The sequence below is a fragment of the Danio aesculapii genome, chromosome 10 (assembly GCF_903798145.1).
Source record: "Danio aesculapii chromosome 10, fDanAes4.1, whole genome shotgun sequence".
Classification (NCBI taxonomy): Eukaryota; Metazoa; Chordata; class Actinopteri; order Cypriniformes; family Danionidae; genus Danio; species Danio aesculapii.
This window is the reverse complement of record NC_079444.1, coordinates 44,608,777-44,628,238: the sequence shown is the minus strand read 5'-3', so window position 1 is coordinate 44,628,238 and position 19,462 is coordinate 44,608,777. Positions and strand designations below refer to the sequence as shown.

At 38.6% G+C, this 19,462-nt stretch overlaps 1 protein-coding gene across 2 annotated transcripts in view; it reads right to left on the bottom strand.

Moving 5' to 3' along the window:
* Positions 1 to 1,485: 1,485 nt before the first annotated feature.
* LOC130236574 (seizure 6-like protein) overlaps positions 1,486 to 19,462 on the bottom strand; it is a 104,992-nt gene continuing 87,015 nt past the window's right edge. Inside the window, exons 9-17 of one of the 2 annotated variants that reach the window (XM_056467303.1) lie at positions 17,388 to 17,526; positions 13,480 to 13,676; positions 9,112 to 9,306; positions 7,227 to 7,418; positions 6,954 to 7,148; positions 6,185 to 6,220; positions 4,532 to 4,646; positions 4,237 to 4,342; positions 1,486 to 2,511 (exon numbers count right to left, since the gene is read on the bottom strand). In XM_056467303.1, the coding sequence (XP_056323278.1) occupies positions 2,479 to 2,511; positions 4,237 to 4,342; positions 4,532 to 4,646; positions 6,185 to 6,220; positions 6,954 to 7,148; positions 7,227 to 7,418; positions 9,112 to 9,306; positions 13,480 to 13,676; positions 17,388 to 17,526 (1,208 nt within the window). In that variant the 3' untranslated portion in view covers positions 1,486 to 2,478. The remainder of the gene's footprint in view (positions 2,512 to 4,236; positions 4,343 to 4,531; positions 4,647 to 6,184; positions 6,221 to 6,953; positions 7,149 to 7,226; positions 7,419 to 9,111; positions 9,307 to 13,479; positions 13,677 to 17,387; positions 17,527 to 19,462) is intronic. The other variant, XM_056467304.1, reaches the window with a different exon arrangement.

Sequence of the window (19,462 nt, the reverse complement as noted above, 5' to 3'; positions counted from 1 at the left end):
CCAAAAAATGAAGTAATCATTAGATCAGCAGAGGACGCTTCACGTTTACTTCAAAATAAATACATCATCTGCTCTCTGCTGCAGTAGTAGACGTCACTTGCAGGGCGGGGGGGAAATACTACTTTGAAACCTGCACTACAAACTGCTCTAAGTACAAAGACTTAAAAATGACAGCAGGCAGGACGGGCCACACACAGACACAGGACGGCGCCAGCACAAGCCCTTTATATCGGAGCAAACAAGGGCTTCACGTACTCCAGGGTTACACTGTCCCATAGGTCACGGCATTGAGGCGTAAGAACACTGTAAACTCATCACGGTTTCTTTGTTTACACTCGGCATATATCACACATACACTCACAGGACACTTTATTAGGTACACCGCACTATAGTGTGCTGTTATGTTGACTGCTATGCTTTTAGTGCTTCCTCAGGAAAGAATACTATAGTAAATGTTTAGTACTATAATGTTTTTGAACCATGCTTCAGTGAAGTGTATTGCACTGTACAGCATTTACAACCTTTAATAAATGCTCCAACATACTGTAGTATTAACTAAACTATAAAAAAATAATACTACAGTATACTTTAGTTTTTACTACAGTAATCTGTGGCGCATTGTTTTATAATATACATTATAGTTGTAGAAAATACAGTATTGGATCAGTTGCTTATACTAATATAGTTGTTTTGTTACCATAGCAACAGTAGAATCTATAGTTGTTGCGTTACCATAGAAACAGTAGAATTTATAGTTGTTGTGTTACCATAGCATCTGTAGAACTACCACGATAGATTCATTTGTTTATATTACTATAGTTGTTGTTACCATAACAACTGTAGAATCTACAGCTGTTGTGTTACCACAGCAACTGTAGAATCACCACAACAGATTAATTTGCTTACATTACTATAGTTGTTACCATAGCAACAGTAGAATCTATAGTTGTTGTGTTATCAAAGCAACTGTAGAATAACCACGACAGATTTATTTGTTTATATTACTATAGTTGTTGTGTTACCATAGCAACTGCAGAATCACTACAACAGATTAATTTGTTTATATTACTATAGTTGTTGTTACCATAGCAACAGTAGAATCTATAGTTGTCGTGTTACCATAGCAACTTTAGAATCACCACGACAGATTATTTTGCTTATATTACTATAGTTGTTACCATAGCAACAGTAGAATCTATAGTTTTTGTCTTACCATAGTAACTGTAGAATCACTACCATAGATTCATTTGTTTATATTACTAGAGTTTTTGTGTCATCATGGCAACTGCAGAATCACCACAACAGATTAATTTGTTTATATTACTATAGTTGTTGTGTTACCATAGCAACCGCAGAATCACTACAACAGATTCATTTGTTTATAATACTAGAGTTGTTTTTACCATAGCAACTGCAGAATCACCACAACAGATTAATTTGTTTATATTACTATAGTTGTTGTTACCATAGCAACTGCAGAATCACCACAACAGATTAATTTGCTTACATTACTATAGTTGTTGTGTTACCGTAGCAACTGCAGAATCACTACAACAGATTCATTTGTTTATAATACTAGAGTTGTTGTTACCATAGCAACTGTAGAATCACCACAACCAATTAATTCAAATACGAAATTATAGTAGGGTTGAAAAACACTATAATATTTATTTTAAATTACTGTAGTATGTTTTTAATAAGGCCTGTAATGTTGTTAAATTAAGAACTTTTTACAAGTAGCGTTTAATATATTCTTTAATTTCAACTGTATTCTTGAAACACAAAATGACAAATAAAAATAGTGTCAAGCAGCAAAAGTTTATTTTAATGCTGAAATATAATTAAGCCACTGTTGTTATCCATGAATTTATAGATTTACTGATCAGATTTAAGATGAAATAAGTGTAGCCACACCCCTCCGACCGTTAGTTTGCTGAAAGTGAAAGATGAGAGAATCTATAGTTCTCAAAAATAAAACCCTGCCTCCCTGCTCAATATTAATTTTCAGTTGGAAATACATCAACAAACTGAAATAAAAGTCTGCAGAAACTTCTGGATCACTCTGATTTTGTATTAATTGAATCGAGCGATATGATTGGCTGATTAGATATTAGCATTAATGATCAGTGAAACAGGTGTACCTAAGAAGTTGGCCGATGAGTGTATAAACACACACACACGCGCGCACACACACATACACACGCACGCACACGCACACACACAAGCACACACGCACACACACACGCTTTTGAATCACCGGCGGTGAGTGCGTACGTGTAGAATCACATTTAACCACAGTAAAGTCTACTGGCCGACTGAACTCTGCTCTGATACTTGCAGATTCACAGACCCTTCCCTTCATGCCCTTCTCTCTCTCTCGCTCTCTGGAGTTTTCGGGAGGTGGGAGAGTGGAGTTTTCAGGATCTATTTACATCACTTCCTGTAAGCATTGGATCAGAATGGGATCTGTGGGCCTCTTCATATGGATACCTCATATTCTCTTGTGTCCTGCTGAATATAAACACAGCCACAATTACATATAGATTACAATTATGAAGCATCTTTCACTGTTTGTTGTTGCAAAAAGCATTAAAAATGATAAATATTTGTGCAAAACCCTGTTATCCAGTACCAAAAGGTTGCTAAGTATTGCTAGGGTTATATGGTTGACAGGGCAGTGCTGCATTGTTGCTAGGGAGTTGCTAAGGTATTGTGGGAGGTTGCCAGGGCACTGGTACATGCTGACCGAGGGGCTGTAGATGGTTGCTGGGCAGTTGTTATGTGTTGTTGGAGGTTATAAGGATTGCATTGTTGCTAAAGGATTCTGGATACACACTAAGAAGGAGTTACAGTGTTGTGGCAGACTTTGTGGCTGGGTTACATTGTTGCTAAGGGATTCCGGATATACACTACTGAGTCGCTAAGATGTTGTGGTAGGTTGTCATGTCAGTGCTACACTGTTGTAAAGGGTTTCCAAATGGTTGCTAGGGAGTTGCTAAGGTGTTGTGGGAGTTTGTAAGAATAGTGCTACACTCTTGTTAAGATGATCTGAATGGTTGCTAGGGTGTTGCTAAGGTATTATGGGGGGTTGTCAGAGCAGTGTTGCATTGTTGCTAAGGGATTGATAAGGTGTTGGAGGTTGTCATATCAGTGCTATATTGTTGCTAAGGGTTTCCAGATCGGTTACTAGGGAGTTGCTAGGGTATTGTTGGAGTTTGTCAGAGGAGTGCTACATTGTTACAAAGAGGATTTGGATGGTTGATATGTAGTTGCTAAGCAATTATGGGGTATTGCCAGGGTAGTGTTACATTGTTGCTAAGGGGTTCCTGATGATTTGCTAAAGAATTGCTAAAGTTTTGTGGTAGGTTGTCAGGTCAGTGCTATATTGTTGCTAAGGGGTTGCTAAGGTGTTGTAGGAGTTTGTAAGAGGAGTGCTAGACTGTTGCTAAGAAGATCTGGATGGTTGATACAGAGTTGCTAAGGTCTTATGAGAGGCTATCAGGGCAGAGTTACATTGTTGCTAAGGATTTCAGAAAGGTTGCTAACCAGTTGCTAAGATGTTGTGCGAGGTTGTCAGAGGAATGCTACACTGTTGTTAAGAAGATCTAGATGGTTGCTATGAAGTTGCTAAGGTATTTTGGAGAGGTTGCCAGGACAGTATTACATTGTTGCTAAGGGTTTCAGAAAGGTTGCTAACCAATTGCTAAGATGTTTTGGGAGTTTGTCAGGGAAGTACTTCACTGTTGCTAATGAGATCCAAATGGTAACTAGGGAGTAGCTAAGGTCTTATGGGAGGCTGTCATAGCAGTGCTACATTGTTGCTAATGGATTCAGAATGGTTGCTTGGGAGTTGTTAAGGTGTTGGGGGAGTTTGTCAGAGGAGTGCTACACTGTTGCTAAGAATATCAGGTAGGTTGCTAGGGAGTTGCTATAGTATTATAGGAGGCTATCAGGGCAGTGTTACATTGTTGCTAAGAGTTTCAGAAAGGTTGCTAAGCAATTGCTAAGATGTTGAGGAAGTTTGTCAGTAGAGTGCTTCACCGTTGCTAAGGAGATCCAAACGGTTTCTAAGCAGTTGATAAGGTGTTGTGGGAGGTTGAGAAGGCAATGGTACAAAGCTGCCAAGGGGGTTCTGGATGGTTGATTGGAAGTTGCTAAGATGCTGTGGGAGGTTGTCAGGACAGTACTACATTGTTGCTAAGGGACTGTGGATGGTTGCTATGGAAGTGGTCTCACCCCTCCAGTCTCATAGAGAGGGTTGTCAAACTCTGTCTCCACGGTGATCTGGCTGTAAGGATGCGGATACATCAGAGGAAGTCTCAGGTTTGAATGATATCTGCATCTGAGGAACACACAAGAGTAGAAACAATGGCATTTTCTTACACATAACATTACACTACAGGCCATTACATGCTTTATGAGTGCTTAATAACACACTTTGATTAGTATAAGCAGCTCTTAGCAGGCTAGGAAATGACAAGCAAAACATGTGTAAGAGCTAATGGCCGGTTGTGCAGTCAGTAATGTTCACCTGGTGATGTAGATGTAGGTTCCTCCGAGGACCGCAGACACCAGCAGCACCAGGATGAATATAGCCAGAGCCAAACTTCCTCCATCAAAAGAGGATTCTGCAGCCGCCTCTGACACTGGAGCACACACAACCATCATAGGAAGGAAATTTTCACAGTATTTCCTCTAATATTTGTTCTTCTAGAGGAAGTCCTATTTGTTTTATTTCGGCTAGAATAAAAGCAGTTTTTAATTGTTTTAAAGCCATTTTAAGGTCAATATTATCAGCCCCTTCAGCTATATTAGTTTTGGATTATCTCCAGAACAAACCCGTTACATAATGACTCGCCTAATTACCCTAACTTTACCCTAATTAACCTAGTTAAGCCTTTAAATATCACTTTAAGCTGATTACTAGTGTCTTGAAGAATATCTAGTCTAATATTATTTACTGTCATCATGACAAAGAGAAAATAAATCAGTTATTAGAGATGAGTTATTAAACTATTATGATTAGAGATGTGTTGAGAAAATCTCTGCATTAAACAGAAATTGGAGGAAACAATATTCAGGGGGGCTAATAATTCTGACTTCAACTGTACACTAATTAGGGCTGCATGATATATTTAGTTTCAGCATCAATATCATTGCATCAGCATCAGTATCTGCAACGCTCAGCTGGGAATGTAGTAAATAGAAACCACAGTTCAACACATGAGATCTGTGGAGTCACTGCAGAGTTTAATCATAATGGAGTGAAAGAAATCTTTTGCATGTGTTTTCAAGAGCCCCTGTTATGGGTTTTTGAGAATGAGCTTCCATGTAGTGTGTAACACGGCTCTAAGTGAAGTGAAATGTCCAGCTAAGGCTTAAATCTGAAAGTGCACCGTGTTTAAAACTATTGATTCATTTATAAAAGAGTCGACTTAGAGTGGTTGAAATGAATCGGCGCTGTAATGAGTTTGTAGCCGTGCCAGCGTGACGTCGATATGGAAATCAAGCCCCGCCCATTTGCTGCACGTGTAGACCCGGGAAAATTGAAACACCCGGCCCCGCCCACAAACACTGTAGCAGATCCCTGTTGAATCATGTGGTGAAGGCGCTGTGCTCTGAAGTGTGAGGGAAAGTTAGTGATATTTTCCCTACCCAAAGATGAGGCTGATTATAAGATAATCAAAGTGTTTTTTGACCGTGCATGCGCATCAGCCTGTTTCTGGAGACCCCCAAAACTAAAATATGACCTTTAATCATACAAAATAGGGGCTTTTTAAGGCCTGTCTGCGCATTTCAAGAAAGTTTAAAGCATTTGCAACTTTATTAAATATACAGTTTATTGGATTATTTAAGTTTGTGCTAGAATGAAGAATATGCAGTGTTATTTAACATTTGATCATACAATTTCTGCACCTCAATACAGTTAGATTAAAGCCATAAAGCACTGCATATCTCGTTTTTTCTTTGCTTTATTGTAATTTGAGTCATTTGTTTCTGCATGTTTCACTTATCTGCAGAATTATCCCAATCAATCTAAATTCAACAAATTCTTTCCATATAGAGCTATTCAGGGTATATCTCAGCAAACAATGCAATGCCAGATGTTTAATTAATCATCAATCAGAACATTAATCATCAATAATCACCTGCTTTTATGAGTATATTTAACAACAACACTTACCCTCTAATGCATGATTGCCAGAACATTCATGATTGGCTGAAATAATAAGGAAAAATTAATGTATATTACACACACACACACACACACACACACACACACACACACACACACACACACACACACACACACACACACACACACACACACACGCACAAAACACAAATTGGAATATAAAAAATTACTGTGATATTGCAAGTAAATTTCATAAATAATTACAAAAGGCACATTGAATTAAACTGAATTATTTCATAAAAAAGAATAAAGTAACACTGTTAAAATTAATAAACATAATAATTAATACAAATTTAATAAAAGCTAATAAAAATATTTTAATAGTCAAATAAATCTTACAGTTTCTTACTATATTCACTCATTTTCCATCGACTTGGACATTTTATTCATCACGGGTCGCCACAGCGGAATGAACCGCCAACTATTCCAGCATGTGTTTGAGAAAGCCCTTCCAGCTGCAACCCAGTACTGGGAATCACCCATACACACTCACATTCATACACTACGGCCAATTTAGTTAAATTCCCCTATAGCGCATGTGTTTGGACTGTGGGGGAAACTGGAGCACCCGGAGGAAACCAACACTAACACGGGGAGAACATGCAAACTCCACACAGAAACTCTAACTGACCCAGCCAGGACTCAAACCAGCAACTTTCTTGCTGTGAGGCCACAGTGCTAACCACTGAGCCACCATGTCACCCTCGTTTTACAATATAAACCATTGAATTATCTTAAATTTGATCTCACTCCATACCTCTGCAAAGGGGTAATGGTCCACTCCAGAATGAGGGATTTCCCAGAATGCACTTGATAGCCATTTCACCAATAAGCTCGTATCCCTGGTAGCACATGAAGGTCAGAGACTCTCCTGGAAGGTAAAGTCTTTTAGACAGAATCTGGTAGCCATTGTCAGGAAGGCCGGGATTCTCACAGGACACGGATTCTTCTGCTATTATACAGAGAAATAGATAGAGTCATGAATAACTGAGGGAGTGAAAGAGCTTCGGTGTTGTTGTAGAAGACTCACAGACGCAGTGTGGAAGGTGAGATGTCCACACGGGGGTGCCGGGCTCTCGGCCATAGCAGGTGAGTGTGGCGCCGCCCTGCAGGACGAATCCAGGACTGCAGCTGTACTGGATGGTGGTGCCGACTAGCAGTTTGGGGTCAGAGAGTGTGCGTGTGGAGTGATCCACATGTCCCGGGTCTGTACAATACATGACTGAAGAAAGGAGAGGGAAAAGATACAGAGCTGAGTGAATCTGCACTGAATCTGACTGAATCTGTTTGCTGAATCTGTCTAAATGTGTGAATTTGAATGCATCTGTGAAATTTTTGAGTGAACCTACACCGAATCTGGCTTAATCTGAATGAATCTGACTGAATCTGAGCATTGAATTCATCTGCTGAATCTGAGTGATTCTGCTGAATCTGACTGAATGGGTGAAATTGAATAAACCTGTTGAATCTGGATGAATCTGAATGAATCTGCACTGAACATGGATGAATCAGCACCAATCTGCTGAATCTGACTAAATCAGCTAAATCTGAATGCAGTGAACAGGCACTGAATCTGACCGAACTGAAGCAAATCTGACTGAATCTGCAGTTAATCTGACTGAAAATGAGTAAATCTGACAGAATCTGTAGGTAACATGACTGAATCTGCACTGAATCCGAGTGAATATGCAATGAATCTGACAACAGTAGTCAACATTTGAAGTAGATCATCACCATTCATCAAAGTTGTCCTAAAACTACTGAACAAGACCCATTCTTGTCCACGATCAATTATGAAAAACATTTTACTACTGTAAATCGGCTGAATATACAGTTATTTAACTGAATCTGCTGAATCTGATTGGTTCTGCAGCTAATCTGACTAAACTGGTACTGAATCTGAGTAAATCTGACAGAATCTGAAATGAATCTGAAAAAAATTGCTTAATCTACAATTAATCTGACTGAATTGGCACTGAATCTAACAAAATCTGATTAAATCTGAAATGAATCTGTCTAAATCTGATGAATCTGACTGAATCTGACGGAATTTGCTAAATCTACAGTTAATCTTACTGAATCTGCACCTAATCTGCTGAATCTGACTGAATCTGACGGAATTTGCTAAATCTACAGTTAATCTCACTGAATCTGCACCTAATCTGACTGAATCAGCACTGAATCTTACTGAATCTGCACCGAATCTTACTGAATTGGTACTGAATCTAAGTAAAACTGACAGAATCTGATTGAATCTGAAATGAATGTGACAAAATCTGCTTAATCTACAATGAATCTGACTGAATTGGTACTGAATCTAAGTAAAATCTGACAAACTGCTGTATCTGAAATGAACTGGCACTGAATCTGAGAGAATCTGAATAAATGAATCTGAAATGAATCTGATAGAAAAATCTGCTTAATCAGCAATGAATCTGACTGAACTGGTGCTGAATCTGAGTGAATCTGATTGAATCTGAAACGAATTTGTCTGAATCTGCAATGAATCTGAATTTGACAAAATCTGCTGAATATGCAATGAATCTGCACTGAAGTGGCACTGAATCTGAGTGAATCTGAAATCAATCTGACAAAATCTGCCTAATTTGCAATGAATCTGCACTGAAGTGGCACTGAATCTGAGTGAATCTGAAATCAATCTGACAAAATCTGTTTTATATGCAATGAATCTGACTGAACGGGCACTGAATCTGATTGAATCTGAAATGAAGCTGACAAAATCTGCTTAATTTGCAATGAATCTGCACTGAACTGGTGCTGAATCTGAGTGAATCTGTCTTAATCTGCAATGAATCTGAATCTGACAAAATCTGCTGAATCTGCAGTGAATCTGAATGAACTGGTTCTGATCCTGAATGAATCTGTAGTGAATTTACAAGGTCTGCCAGACTCACTCTTCTCACAGAACGGAGGCTGTGTGCTCCAGCTCAGGTCCACCTGACAGATGAGAGTTTCACTGCCCACCAGGTCGTACCCGGGGTCACACTGGTATGTGATGTGGGCTCCGCGCACCAGCGCTGCGTGAGATGTGCTTTTCCAGCCGTTCTGAATCTCAGGCAGATCTGGGCACGAATCATTGCGGGACACCTCTGGAAAACAAACAACAAGTATTTCATCTTTTCCATTTCCTGCATGTCAAGAGATCATTGATGTCATTTAATTGAATTGAATTTAATTTAATTTAATTTAATTTAATAATGGGGTATCCAATGTATAAAATATTAAATGTGATCCGTTTATTGAATTTATGTTTGTGATAAATTAGTGAATAATTAATATTAATATATCCATAAAGTATTAATTTATTCATTTATTTAGGTGCTTTATGTTTTGAGAACATATAAACAGATAAATTATTCATTTTAAACCAATTTGTTTGCAATAAAGTTTATTAATTTACTAATTATCAGTATATTAATTGTCATAAATTAACAGATTAATTACTAATCCCCAAATAAATAAATACATAATTATGTTTGTGGTATTTAATCTTATAATCTTAATAACATTTTCATTACATTTTTTATATATATTATGTTTTATTTAATTAGATACATAAATTATGTCAATATAAAATATCCAGATTCTTCATTTATAAAGTTTGAAGACAATTTAATTTTGATTGCTTTTAGATGACTTCTGACTTGTTTATAAGGCAACACATAGTTAAAAATCAAATGTATTAAACAAGCCTCACTGGGTCAGTTTCTGTGGAGTTTGCATGTTCTCCCCACAGTCCAAACACATGCGCTATAGAGGAATTGATAAACTAAATTGTTCGTAGTGTATGAGTGTGTGTGTGAGAATGAGTGTGTATGGGTGTTTCCCAGTACTGGGTTGCGGCTGGAAAGGCATCCACTGTGTAAAACATATGCTGGAATAGTTGGCGGTTCAGTCCGCTGTGGCGACCCTTGATAAATAAGGAACTAAGCTGAAGGAAAATGAATGAATGAATGAATAAATAAAAATTAGGCCAAACAAATCCTATACACCCCAAAATGAGTAAACAGTCTAGACACAGACAAACACAACCACACAACTATAAAGTAGAGTGTACATAAGACATATTTGTTTTAGGAGGTGTATTATTATTCTTATGATTTATTAAACATGTTATTTATGTCTGGTGGATAATAAAAATCCCATTTACATCCACTAAAGGAGGGCTGTAACAGGCCGGAATATGACTTGGGAGCAGACTTCACTCAGAAGTGCACTAACTACTACCCACAACACCGCAGGGCTCTCAGAGGAGACCCACACACTTCAACAACAACAACTCACACACTTATAACAGATCCAGAATGAAGTTTGGCCTATTACAAAAATGTGTGTGTGTGTGTGTTTATCTGACTGAGTATGTGTGTGTGTGTGTGTATGCATGTAATATGTGTATGTGGGTGTGTGTTTATCTGAGTGTGTGTGTCCAGGTTATATGTGTGTGAATATATATGTGTAATATGTGTGTTTGTTTATCTGAGTGTGTGTGTGTGTCTGTGTGTGTGAGAATATATGTGTGTAATATGTGTAGGACTCTTTGTGTGCATGTGCATAAATGTATGTGTTTGTGAGAGAGTATATACACGTGTGTAATATGTTTATTTGAGTGTGTGTGTGGTTATCTGCCTGAGTGTGTGTATATGTGTGTTTATCTGATCGAGCGTGTGCGTCTTATTGTGTCTGATTCTCTCTGTGTGTATGTGTGTGTGTGAGAGAGAGTATATTTATCTGACTGTGTGTATGTATGTGTGTATATATGTGTACAGCTGTGTGTAATACAGTATGTGTATGTGTGTGAGTTTATCTGACTGAGTGTATATCTCTGTGTGAGTGTGTGTGTGAGTGTGTGTGTGTGTGTGTGTGTCTCTAAATTTGGAAAAGGAGAGAAACTAAAGTAAATGTGAATGAATGAGGGCAGGAGCAGAGGATGATGGGAGTTTTCAGCTGAAAATAGTTGCACACAAAACACTGATTGAGATGCATGTCGACCACTGGAGAACAGAATGAATCAGCTCAAATCATTAGAAAGAAAGAGAGAGTGTGTGTGTGTGTGTGTGTGTGTGTGTGTGTGTCTGGGAGACGCCAATTCTAGACTGAAAGCTTGTCTATAGGTGGGAAATCTGATGCATATATTTAATGCTAAATATAATCAAGTTTTTAAAATAATTTTTCATATAATTGAGTTATTATTATTATATTTTCGGTTTACAGTATAATGCTGTATTCAGTATATTGTTTTATTTTTGATAGTTATTTATCTGTATATATAAGATTTTTAAGCTGTCTGTGCATTATCATATTTGAATGGATGCTGCAAAGAACTGTTGTGGCTAGATCAGATACGGTTGCGGCTGGAAGTTATTTATATTATTTATTAAATTTCCCATTTATTGTATTTTATTAACGTCTACCCCCACCCCAACCCTAAACCAACAGTCACAGTAATGTAAAAACAGTAGTTGTACCGATTATTATTTATGCGATCTATTAAATTACACTATAAATCACATTTAAATATCTACCCCTACCGTCACAGTACTGTAAAATATGAATTACTGTTATACAGTGTCATGAAAAAATCCTGCTATATTGATGTGCATATCGCCGCGTATCTGATCTAGACTTTACCGCAAAGAACCACCGTGGATGAAACTAATTAAGATAAAACTAAATATTGAATGCATAATTAAACTGTAAACAAAACATAAAAGTAAAACTAAATAAATAAATGAAATAATAATAATTATATATATATATATATATATGTGTGTGTGTGTGTGTGTGTGTGTGTGTTTTATAATAATATTAAAAATAATCTATATTTCTTAATAGTATGTAGCAAATAAATCTATTGATAATATTTGCTTTAAATAGTGTACTCTATCTATAATACATTTTAGAAGTAGAAACATTTCCAAAAAAATAAATAAAACAGCTAAATAGACACAAACCACTATAAAAAAACAAATTAAATATACAAAAATAACAGCTAACTAAAACTTCGACTCAGAATTTTGTGTGTGTGTGTATATATATATTTATATACAATTTTTTTCTTAAATAGTTTTAAGAACTGTTTTTATTATTCATTCATACATTTTCCCTAAGCTTAGTCCCTTATTCCACAGTGAAATGAACCACCAACTATTCCAGCGTATGTTTTACACAGCAGATGCCCTTTCAGCTGCAACCCAGTACTGGGAAACACCCACACTCATACACTACGGCCAATTTAGTTCATTAATTCCCCTATAGCGCATGCGTTTGGACTGTGGGGGAAACCGGAGCACCTGGAGGAAACCCACACCAACACTGGGGGAACATGAAAACTCCACATAGAAACGCCTACTGACCCAGCCGAGGCTCGAACCAGCAACTTTCTTGCTGTGAGGCCACAGTGCTAACCACTGAGCCACCATGCCGGCATATTTTTATTATAAGTTATTTTTAAATAGGGTGTGCAATACTGTGGAGCAAATACATCTATTTATAATAATTATCGTAAATAATGTACTTTATTTATATATAATTCAGTTTATATCAAAATTAAAACAAACCAACAAAACAAACAAAAATACCAACCAAAAAAAAGCTATTAATATAAATAATTTTAAATCAAACTACAAAAAATGCTAACTAAAAATATCAATAATATCTGGTTGCAGCCTTTATGATGCAAGCTGAGACTGCAATATCTCAGAGATGCAACATCAGTCGCAATGCACTCTCTGATGATGTCACTGTGACGGGTAGGGTTAGGTGAGTCCATTAAAAAGCATTGCATTGCAGCTCGGATTGCAACTGCACTGAGTCTCCATCCAGACTCCTCTCAGAAATATTACTAACTACTATAAAATATACAATCATATAACAATACAATCACATTCCAGTCAGAAACGAGTAACCGTATCAAGTAACAAAGCAGTGTTTCAGTGCATGTTAATATGCAGAGCTCTCAAGACATCCTCCTGCTCATAATACATGTTGCTCAACATACGTGTTGGCGTGGGTTTCCTCCGGGTGCTCCAGTTTCCCCCACAGTCCAAACACATGCGCTATAGGGGAATTGATGAACTAAATTGTCCTTAGTGTATGTGTGTGAATGAGTGTGTATGGGTGTTTCCCAGCACTGGGTTACAGCTGGATGGGCATCTGCTGTGTAAAACATATGCTGGAATAGTTGGCGGTTCATTCCGCCTTTGCGACCCCTAATAAACAAGAGACTAAGCTGAAGGAAAATGAATGAATGGAGAGTCTCTTACCCATGTAGTTGATGATGAAGCCTTCGCCCTTCCCGAACACCAGGCCGGCCGGGTCCGAGTGGAAGCTGATGGTGAGGTCTGGACTGGAGGATGACATCTTAAAGGGACTGGTGCCGCCCACAAACTGACCCAGAATACGAGTGGTGACTTCATCCCCATCCAGGATAGTGAGCATATCACTGTCGCTCAGATTCAGCCTGACGGAGGAGACAATATCTGCGTTTACATGCAAATATGTGAAATAAATATATGCGCAAAATTGGAATATTGTATAAAAGATTTGCGAATAAAGAAACATTTTTATTTAAAAGGGTCACTTCTTGATAAACTCCGAGGCAAATATCAGAAAGAGACGTGTAGTATGAAGCCACTGTGGTGTTTGTTCTTCCTTTAAAGGGCACCTATGGTAAAAAATCTACTTTTGAAGCTGTTTGGACAGACATATGTGCATGTATGGTGTATAGACCGTCATATTGGGCTGATATAAACACACCCAGTGCTTTTTTTCAATTTAACAACATAAAAACGGTGGACCAATTGGAGCAGTTTTGAAACCGACCGCAACTTTACGTAGGAGTGCGGTTCCCCCGCCCACCAATATTGATTGACAGGCGCGTCATCATATCCTCAGTTTGTTGATTCACGTCCGCCATTTTCAGCGTGAGTCGAAGCGATATCACTAAAGGAACACGCTAGCTCTATTTTTAGATGCAAGGCTCATTGGGCTCAACACAAGAGCAATATTCTCCACATTATCGCTCTAATCGGAATTATTGGTTGTATCTTTAGGTAGGTTTGCAAACATGTGTACTTCTCATTGAGTCTACCTTATACTTCAGTCGTTTGCATTTCTCGCGATCCCAGAAGCTCCCTGTGATCTTAACTAGCATGCGTTTTAGAATTATAAACATCGGTTTCTATCAGGGTACACTCAAGTCGACGGCTGGGCGCCGCGGACCGCTGCAGAAACCTGTTTAGAATTAAAAAATGTGTGGCGCGACGATTCGGGACACTTCATGTTTCTGCCGCGCCACAGAGAGTGTCTGGTGTGCCGTGTCGCGGCTTCGAGCGGCGCATCCGGTGCCTCAGTCAAAGTTAATTCAGTGTGCGTGTGGTTATTAGTTTCTGTGTACAAGCTCGGCACTTGAAACTAGCACACAGTTGGCTGTAAAACTGTACAAAGACACAAATGATTTTGTACTCTCTGCTTGGTTTGTGTCAGAGTCGTACATGTACGACTGAATGCTAATCCTCTCCTCCTCCTTTCAATCTGCCTGTCTGTGTTGCAAACACAGAGCGGGTGAGCTCATGGCCCCGCCCCCTTGTTACGTTGGCGGGAAGCTGAAACTAGTCTACATGTGAAGCAACACACCCCTAAATCAGCGAGCTGTGGCCCCGCCCCCAACATGACACTTTTTAACACATTATAATAAAACAATCTGAATTGTGTTTTAAACTGAACCTAAACTGGCACACTCAGAAGAGCCAGAATATTAATATTAAATCATAAAAAAGAGGTAAACTATGTGCCCTTTAATAAATGAGTTGCGCTTCAGAAGACGAAATGCAATAAACGCGGTGGATTTTGGAGGCGTGAGATGGAAGCGAAGACAGATGCTCAAGTCAGTTCTGGAGCTAATAATAATAGAACAATAATAATTAGGGATGCCCAATATATTATTGAAGCATTTGGTATGACACCCACGCTCCATTTTTTCGGTTTTGCATTACAATTTTAACATTGCATTCTTCATTTTCCTCCAGGCTTTAATTACTCTCTGAACTGCCTCTGTGCATGAAATTAGTTAATAAATAAACTTCACTTATTGAGGGGTATGCGGGTTCAAGTTTTTCATATTTCTTCTTTATTTAATTTTCCTCACTAAATGACTATAGTACCTCGACATGCCTTGCTTGTGTACTTTGTGTACATTTGTCAAAGTAAAATGATAGATATGAGAGTCCTAAAGGGCAAAAGAACTTAAAAATGCAATCACATCTCATATGTGAGGTGTACGGTCTGTCTTTACATGAACAAATGACTGAACCTGCTATTACACCTCTCACAACGTGAAATAAAAAAGACTGTAAAATGTTTAGAGTAAAAAATAAACAGAGACAAACTGTCTGAAATGTTCTATATTATCAAAATGTTATGGGATGTTACTAGAATTAAAATAGGCGACGCAGTGGCGCAGTAGGTAGTGCTGTCGCCTTACAGCAAGAAGGTCGCTGGTTTAAGCCTCGGCTGGGTCAGTTGGCGTTTCTGTGTGGAGTTTGCATGTTCTCCCTGCGTTCGCGTGGGTTTCCTCCGGGTGCTCCGGTTTCTCCCACAGTCCAAACACATGCAGTACAGGTCAATTGGGAAGGCTAAATTGTCCGTAGTGTATGTGTGTGAATGTGTGTGTGGATGTTTTCCATAGATGGGTTGTGGCTGAAAGGGCATCCTCTGCATAAAACATGTGCTGGATAAGTTGACGGTTCATTCCGCTGTGGCGATCCCTGATTAATAAAGGGACTAAGCTGAAAAGAAAATGAATGAATGAAAATTAAAATAGCTTTGAGCAAAAACAGTTAGCAAAAGGCCTGATGTAATAATATGATGCATAATACATTTACAAAAACATGTACATGGTATAAAAGTGGATCCTGATAGAAGGATTAATAAACATCTCAGTACAAAATATATGAATATTCTGACTATTTGTTCATGTGTTTCAACAGGGTTAGGAATCATTATAATCAACTTATATAGGGCAATGTTTTAATCCAAATATTAATTTCTATTTTATCTGAAATATATTTAGGTCTGTACTTACATAAACATATATTTTGTGTGATCCCTCTTATTTTGGCAAATTAATTAATTAATAATAAATAAAGATTTTTTTTCAGATTATTCTCATAACTTTTGAATCTCTTTATTATCCAATTTGTCATGGCAGTTTTCATTTCAAGGCATTGTTTGTATTGTTTTTTCATTTTCTATTTTGCACCACATCTCTTCATTCTTCTCTCCATTTTGAACATGTGACTCTAACGAGCAACGGATCAGTCAAATAGTCAACGGAGGGGGAGGGGTGGTATAATGTTTTATTTAATAAAATGCAATATTACACTCGTATAAAATGCTAAATAAACATTTTTAACAAAACATATTTATTTATTTTTATTATTTGAATCTTCTAATGAGGATAATTTCAAAAATAGTTTTGACACATTGGCGCCCCCCCATGTGTGGCGCCCCTTTGTGCTGCATATACCCTATTCATAGCTCCATGTACATAGCTCTGTAATGGTTAACCTTTAATTTAATCTATACAGTGAAGATTATAGACAGTATGCAGTGTTTGATTATTTGATAATATTATTCAGTAACTGAAACTACTGTTAGGTACATGAAAAACCTGAAAAACACTATTTATTTTGCTGTATTGTATTTATTTTATATTGTATTTAGCTTTCATATTTATTTGACAGTGCTTTTACTGAGCATATCATGTACCGAATCGTACCGAAACCTTGATCTCAAACCGAAAACCAAACTGAGAGAAGTTTGCAATGTTGCACCCCTAATAATAACAATACTGAACCACTGTGATGACGGTTTGTCTATTAATGCATCATCACATCATGTGTTTAAATCACAGTACTTTACTGATGCGCATGCTAGAGTTTATTCGCTAAATGTGTTTACATTGTAGTTTATACACCTTTTTTCTCATCTACAGTTTATCCTACTCAGTCGTGTTCATCGATATTTATGCACACATTCAAAGTTGAAGTAAATCTTGACGTTTCCTTTAAGCAATTTTTATGCGGTTCTTCCAAAATGCACATAAAAAGAGGTGGATGTAAACACAGCAACTGAAGAAGTGATTTAGGGCTTTATTTACAGAAGCACTTACAGCTGTACGTCCAGCAGGACCCGCTTGTCCTCCCCGACGTGGATCCTCCAGCTGCAGTCTTCACCCTCACCGTACCATTCAGGCCAGTTCGGGGACAGAATGACTCCACTGGGGCCCGACAGATCACCACCACACAGAGCTGTGGAGACACACACACACACACACATGCATGTGCACACACAGATTTTTGAATATAATTTTATATAATATATTCAGTTGAAGTCATAATTATTCGCCCTCCTATGTATTGTTTTTTTCTTCTTCAGATATTTCCCAAATAATGTTGAACAGATTCAGGAAATTTCTCACAGTATTTCCTCTAATATTTGTTCTTCTGGAGAAAGTCTTATTTGTTTTATTCTGGCTAGAATAAAAGCAGTTTTTAATTGTTTTAAAGCCATTTTAAGGTCAATATTATTAGTTCCCTTAAGCAATGTTAGTTTAGGATTGTCTCCAGAACAAACCACTGTTATACAATGACTTGCCTAATTACCCTAACTTTACCCTAATTTACCTAGTTAAGCCTTTACATGTCACTTTAAGCTGAATACTAGTATCGAATATCAAGTCAAATGTTATGTGCTGTCATCATGGCAAAGTATTCACAGCCTTTGGCGTGAAGCTCTACATTGAGCTCAGGTACATTCTGTTTCCACTGATCACTCTTGAGATGTTTTGCAGCTTCATTGGAGTTCACCTGTGGGGATGTTTTTCAGCAGCAGGAACTGGAAGACTAGTCAGGATAGAGGGAAAGATGAACGCAGCGATGTACAGAGACATCCTGAATGAAGACCTGCTTCAGAGTGCTCTTGACCTCAGACTGGGGCGATGCTTCATCTTCCAGCAGGACAATAGCCGCGTTTCCACTATCGCGCCTAAAGCGAGCGAGCCAGGGCGAGCCAAGGCCAGTCGCGTTTCCACTATCACTTCCGGGGCGTAATCGGGCCAAAGCGGGGCTTCCTTGGGGCCAGCGTCCGGCCTTTTTCGGCCCGCCGAATACCTTGGGCCAAGGAGGGCCAACTGGGGCTTCGGGGCTGGGTGACGTACAAAGGCGGAGTTTTCCTGTCAGGTAAAGAGGAGACAAGATGCTTTCTTCCCTTACATTTGTTTTGCTATCGTCGTTCTCGTCACTCGGCTGCTCTTTTAAGCCTTGCAGCCAAAATCTGTGTTCGAAGTATGCCGCCGAACTCGAATGTCCTTATCCAGGGATCGCTGTCTGGCCTTACACCAACAGACCACAAACAGTAAAAAAGCAATGGCTTCGGTGTTCTCCATCTTCCAGCTCTCGTAGTGATGCCAGGTTGTGTTTGTGGTTATAATTTGAGTTTTTTGTTCCCGCTGAAGTGGGCGGGTTGTGTGACGGGTTGTGACGTTTGATTCGGGGGACGTTCTGGGGGCGGTGTTTGCGTGACGCGCTGCGAGCAACTAGCCCGACAGTGGAAACGCGACATAATTTCGGCCTCATTTCTCAACCTCCCGGGCTATTGGCCCGGCCTGGCCCGATTAAAGCCCTGGCTCGCACTGGCCCGATAGTGGAAATGCGGCTAATGACACAAAGCACACCTCCAAAATATCAATGGAGGGGCTTCACAACAACTCTGTAAATGTCCTTGAGTGGCCCAGCCAGAGCCCAGACCTAAATCCTATTGAACATCTCTGGAGAGATCTGAAAATGGCCGTACACCGTCACTTCCCATCGAACCTGATAGAGCTTGAGAGGTACTGCAAAGAGGAACGGGCAAACATTCCCAAAGACAGGTGTGGCGAGCTTGTGGCATCATATTCTCAAAGACTTGAGGCTGTAATCGCTGGCAAAGGGGCATCAACAAAGTATTGAGCAAAGGCTGTGAATACTGATGTACATGTGATTTTACAGGTGTTTTATTTTTATAAATTTTCAACCGTTTTAAAAACTCTTTTCACATTGTCATTATGGGGGATTGTGTGTAGAATGTTGAGGAAATCAATCAATTTAATCCATTTTGGAATAAGGCTGGAACATAAACAAATGTGGAAAAAGTGAAGTGCGATCAATACTTTATGGATGTATGTTTTCATTTAGGTTTTTATTTACA